This window comes from Porites lutea, chromosome 11 (assembly GCF_958299795.1).
Source record: "Porites lutea chromosome 11, jaPorLute2.1, whole genome shotgun sequence".
Classification (NCBI taxonomy): Eukaryota; Metazoa; Cnidaria; class Anthozoa; order Scleractinia; family Poritidae; genus Porites; species Porites lutea.
Window position 1 is genome coordinate 20,482,237 of NC_133211.1, and position 5,272 is coordinate 20,487,508.

Consider the following 5,272-nt stretch of genomic DNA (forward strand, 5'->3'; position numbering starts at 1 on the left):
TGAACTGACAGGCAAAAAATCAAATAACATTTTGCGTCATAATTAAGAAGTGAAGATTGGTAATAATAACTCTGTGTAAGCGAGGGGAAAGTCGAGATGCGATCTCTGATGATATCAGTCTAAAACGTATTATTGACAAAACACTAAATTTTATTAAAAATTACTGAGAAAAACGCCACTTAACGAATGTTAGTTTCCATTACACATTTACGGTTCATGCAGTGTCTATGCACGATTGACTCGCTATTTTAAAAAGTTTTCTCAACTGTTCTTGGAGGGAACGCTGTGTTTTTATGTTGCAGTAATTCTCAGCGTAATGTCGCATTCATCGGCTTGGCCTTCGTGTTACACGCCACACATATAATGCTTTCCCAGGGCCATTTGTGACTCAATTATTTATTTTCAACGGTGAGTAGTATGTCTAAATAATTCTCAATAATTGATACAGGAATTAAAGTTTTATTGACAGGGCAAACTGAAAATTAGTCTGGCAGTTTTACTGGAAGTTAGTCTTCAAAGGCAAAAAATTATCGCGCGTCATTCAAGTCTTCCATAATTTTGTCAAGTCGGCAAAGAATGGTGAAACAAGAATTGAGAAAAGAGTGAATCCTAATTCAGATTAAGTTGTCCCTCAGTATTTGTGAACTTACCCAGGATGGGTGAAATATCCGTTGCTATTTGCATTGTTCTCATCGTGTCATCTTCAGCCTTTACTTCAGAGGGGAAAATTCAAGACATCAAGATAGGTATGTTGGAAAGACTGCACTGCCATGTATATAGCAGTGGCAATTCTTTTCTTTCAGTCACCCAAACATCCTTTCATTTGTGGAAAAGAAAATTAAAATAGTAATGCTTAATTTCAGAATTTATCGTTATATTTTTTTGCAAAGCAATGTCCGCAGTTTTTCCTGTCTACCTTAATCAGAAACGTTTTTGGTAGTGACTGCAATTCAAGTGTGAGGCACCTCATATTTAATTAATGAACCATTTTGGTCTGCGTTGACTGGGGAAAGTGGTTTGCAAACGTGTGTGGTTACGTATTTATTTTTGCACAAAAATATAAAAAATAGATTTATGTAATAGACCGTATGAGAAAAAGGTGCTTCAAAATGATTGTAAAGGTTAATGCTAAAACCTTTTTTCTTAAAAATGATCTAGTTAAACAGAGTCTGAAGAAAACAGAACGAGTCAGGAGGAAAGTAATCATATTTTCTTTCGCACATGCGGTCTAGAGAATCCATCAAAAATTCCCGTCTTGACTGTCGTTCAGCAATTTTTTTGTTCTTTCATTTCCGGGGTAGTTTTAGTTAACGTTTTTCGCTCTACTAATGAATGCACAATGCTCGTAATATCATCTCTTGAAGTTCTCATTGAGATTTTTTTGTGGTATATTATATAACAGTTAAAATTTTAGCCATCAGCTAAAAAACTCTCTCCTCATCTGAAATTCAAAGGTTTAGTCAATTCTTCTCCTTTCTGTTGGTCGATCTGGCAAGTCACAGACATAAAAAAGGCTCAGAAACATTAAAAAGACAATTAAATAAATGCTATTTTTCTCTGTTAACAACATGCATCACAGTTGAATGTAAAGTATGGCACATTCAGTTTCTCAGGGGCGGATCCAGAATTTTTTTTAGGAGGGGGTGCACTCGTCTCTTGCTCTACTTCAACACCAATAAACCACATAGTTTTTTTCTGCAGAATACCAGTTGTATTAGAAAACCGCAGGTCATCTGGGGGGGGGGGGGGGGGTGTGCGCACCCCCTGCACCCTCCCCTGAGATCCGCCCCCGTTTCTGCAACTTTCCTTTGTTTACCAGCTGACAGACAGACAATACCCCTGCTTTTCCTTTTAAGTGTTATCGAGTAAGATAAATAATTAATCAAAATGTTCACGATAATTGTGGTCACGTACAGAAAGTGTTTAGCTCTTTTCACCTTTCATGTTCGTTGAATACCAGTGTATTCTAAAGTGCCTCGAATTTAACAATTTGACGCCCACAAAGAAAAAATCGTTGTGGTGTAGTGATTTGTTAAGCAGGGGCGTGTTTTCACCACTAGGGCGATGCCAAGAAAACATCATTTGAAAAACGGGATTCGGGATTTTTCTCGTTACTTTCAATTTTTTGTTACATTTTCTACCCTTGAGGGGCATAGGGTAAGAATAGGAAAGGGTTAGCACTTTCTTACACTTCACAGCCGAAAGGCCATGTTATAAACAGATCCAACATCATCCGACTTTATCCCGTACCAGGGAGATCAGATGAGACATACTGTCAAGCAAATATAATAGTCATATGAAAGGCTTATTTATAAGTTATCTGTGCATCCAGGACTGGTAAAGCATCCGCAAGTGATCATCAGTAGACAAATAGTAACGGAAGCTTGTTTCTTTGAAAATTGAACCATCCTGAGCATATGAGCATTTTATCTCACAGGTGCATTGTACAGTAATAAGACGGAGAGCCTCTTTCGCGTTCTAGAATACGTGATCAATTATCTTCTTCCAAAAAGACTACTACAGCCACAAAACTACAAGTTCACCTTAGGTTCTCATGTTATGGTTGATGGCCAAGATCTTCTCTCTAAAGGTAGGGTGGATTACTATTGCTATTTGAGGGATTGTTCAGGTTACGCTTACACAAAGTACATGTAGTGATAAAGTCCGTTATAGTGTTAAAGCCCGTTTATATTTATGTTTAATATTATGTTAGAATTAAAACGTTTTTATGCTATATCCTGTCATTAAATATTACTATTAGTAACCTGTATGAATAAAATTAAATATCTCTATATTTAGAAATACTACCGCTGCCAATGAAAAAATAAAAAACAATAGTACTATTCAGAATATCTGATAATCCAACTTCCAGTCTCTTCTGTGGTTGACTACGGATTCAGCAATTCTTTATTTTACATCGTAACGCCCCAAAGTTCAGGGTCTTTCTTATGATCTTCCTTGGCCGGTTTGAGATCCATCGGCGGATCATCTCAAGCGTATTGGCTTGCTTTGTATCGCATTCTTAGTCAGTCACTTCATAGCCCTGTTTTCTTGCAAGGCAGCAGGGATAACTGGACAGAACGGAGATTAACGAGGGTAGGAAACACAAAGAGCACGAGGAAATCCTTCGGAAGAAAACAAAAAAAACTATTCACAACGGGTTCTGATACTGTCCACCGTTGTCTCACGAGGACTTCTTTAATTTGCAGAGCTGTTATCCAACTTTTCAAAGGTGAAGTGTATTATCGATTTGGCATGTGAAGATGAAAAGGCCTTAGATGTGAGTACTGTGCTTCAAGTGCCGTTGATGAAGGTGGATTCATTGAAGGATAGTACCATTCACCCGTATGTTGTGTCTATCAGACCATCAAAACATCTTGTCAGCCAGGCTTTGTTTGACATCATGGATTTCTTTTCGTTTACGAGAATAGCGGTGGTGTATGACGGTACGTTTTTAGATTGCGACTTGTACTTCAGTTCGGTTTTGAAGTAATCAATGAAACTCGAGAGGAGTTTCGTATGATATTTAGACATCAAGAAGCAATCTCACATGAAACTCTTAAGTTCGAGTATTTATTGGTAAGCTTCCGATTCTCAAATAATGAACTGATCTTTACGAAATTTGAGGCTAAAGTTCGTAACGTTTAGTCCTTGTGAATTCTGCAAAAATTTCGAGGGGCTCAGTTTTACTGATTCAGTAATTCACTAGCTAGATAAAGCAGTATACGAGCTAGATAAAAAAAAAGGGAAAACTGGTATTATTGTTTGGACACTTGAAGGACCTCAAAATTTGTTGTTTCGTCCTTCCTTTATAAAACCAAATTAATGTCACCAGGAATAGATTTTATTTACTCTAGTTATGTAGCTTAAATTTTCTCTCTTTTTTAGTATCTAGAATGAGGGAAGCGTCTCATTTCTACGCCACAATGCGTCGATGGCCACGGTTTGATATTCACATAATACCTGAACTTGTACTAAACGACAGAAAAAAACTGCGTGAATCTTTGAAGCGAATACTTCATTCACATATTAGAGATATCGTCATATTTTGTGATCAAAGAGACTTGGCTCACATTATGAATGAGGTGCACAAACTTAATGTTTTTGGTGTTTTAATTGCAATTTCAGTTTTCATCGAGGCAATTTTGTTGTGTACTCTATGACAGTGCTTCTAGTTTCTATAGGTGCTTCCTAAAGGTGAAGGCTTCCTAAAGAAGTTGGATTTTATTGCCTAAAACGTGAAATCTTTCCGGTAACATGCCCTCAGTTGTACTCATTTTGGTTGGCTTTCTTAGGCTCTGTTTGTTGGAATAAATGACAAAGATTACCGATGGATTACACCTGATTTGGTAAGAAATACTAACGCTTCTAATGAGTTAACCAAATAGTTCTAGTGTTCATAGTCTGGCACCTTTTTTATCAAGGAATGCAGACAAGTCGTAGACAAAAAGAGTTGAACTAAATTTGCCTTTTTATGATTTTATGTCTGAATTCAAATTTGGCACTTGAACCCTGGGTAATCTTCACCCAGCTTTGAACAACTCGGCCCTGAATTTGATAGCAACTCGACTTCCATTACTCTTATTGGCAAATTTTATCACTTGTTTGCCCTCTGAAATACCAAGTGACATTGCTTTTATCCCATCGATCCTAAGGCGCGTGCAAAGATGGCAGGTATCGAGAATAAGGTCTATTGTCTATGAGAACTTTCAGATATACTCTCCCGCTGTTGTGTCATACAGTATCGCGCCTTTCTGTTTCTATTTCCCCTAGAATCAAATGTTACGTATCCTTGTCAATTTGTTTCACTGTTAGGAGGTTGCAGGTGCCAATCAGACATATCCCTCAATTCTTGGAATGGTTGGTCTTAGGCTTCATGTTGGTGATGAGCAACAGGCGAGAGTGTTACGAGTGGTGGCATTAAAAGGAACCTCACTCGAATACTCACTGGTGGGTTATCAAAGTATTCCGTCTTTTTTCTGTTGCACGGTGCCATAGTGTTCATTTGGCTGTGTGTAGGCCTAGCCGCAAAACTACGCGGCTATTTGTTGCATACCACGTCTGCAATCACTGATGGCTTTCTTTTTATCTTCTATCACTGATGATCAGCTAGAAGGCGAATGTGTCACAGAAAAAACAATGATACAGGGGTCAACTTTATAACACAGTTACAAGTGTAGCTGTTGTTTAGCTGGTTGAAAACAATAGACACGGTGAAAGTTACTCGACATGTAAAAGGCTTAAATTGACCACAGGTGCTTGTTTAGCTTTA

The 5,272-nt window shown here is 37.8% G+C and overlaps 1 protein-coding gene across 1 annotated transcript in view; it reads left to right on the forward strand.

Moving 5' to 3' along the window:
• The first annotated feature begins 381 nt into the window (after nt 1-381).
• LOC140952056 (glutamate receptor 2-like) overlaps nt 382-5,272 on the forward strand; it is a 20,099-nt gene continuing 15,208 nt past the window's right edge. Inside the window, exons 1-6 of the mRNA XM_073401467.1 lie at nt 382-746; nt 2,438-2,590; nt 3,210-3,446; nt 3,889-4,085; nt 4,296-4,349; nt 4,816-4,950. Coding sequence (XP_073257568.1) covers nt 656-746; nt 2,438-2,590; nt 3,210-3,446; nt 3,889-4,085; nt 4,296-4,349; nt 4,816-4,950 — 867 coding nt within the window. The 5' untranslated portion in view covers nt 382-655. The remainder of the gene's footprint in view (nt 747-2,437; nt 2,591-3,209; nt 3,447-3,888; nt 4,086-4,295; nt 4,350-4,815; nt 4,951-5,272) is intronic.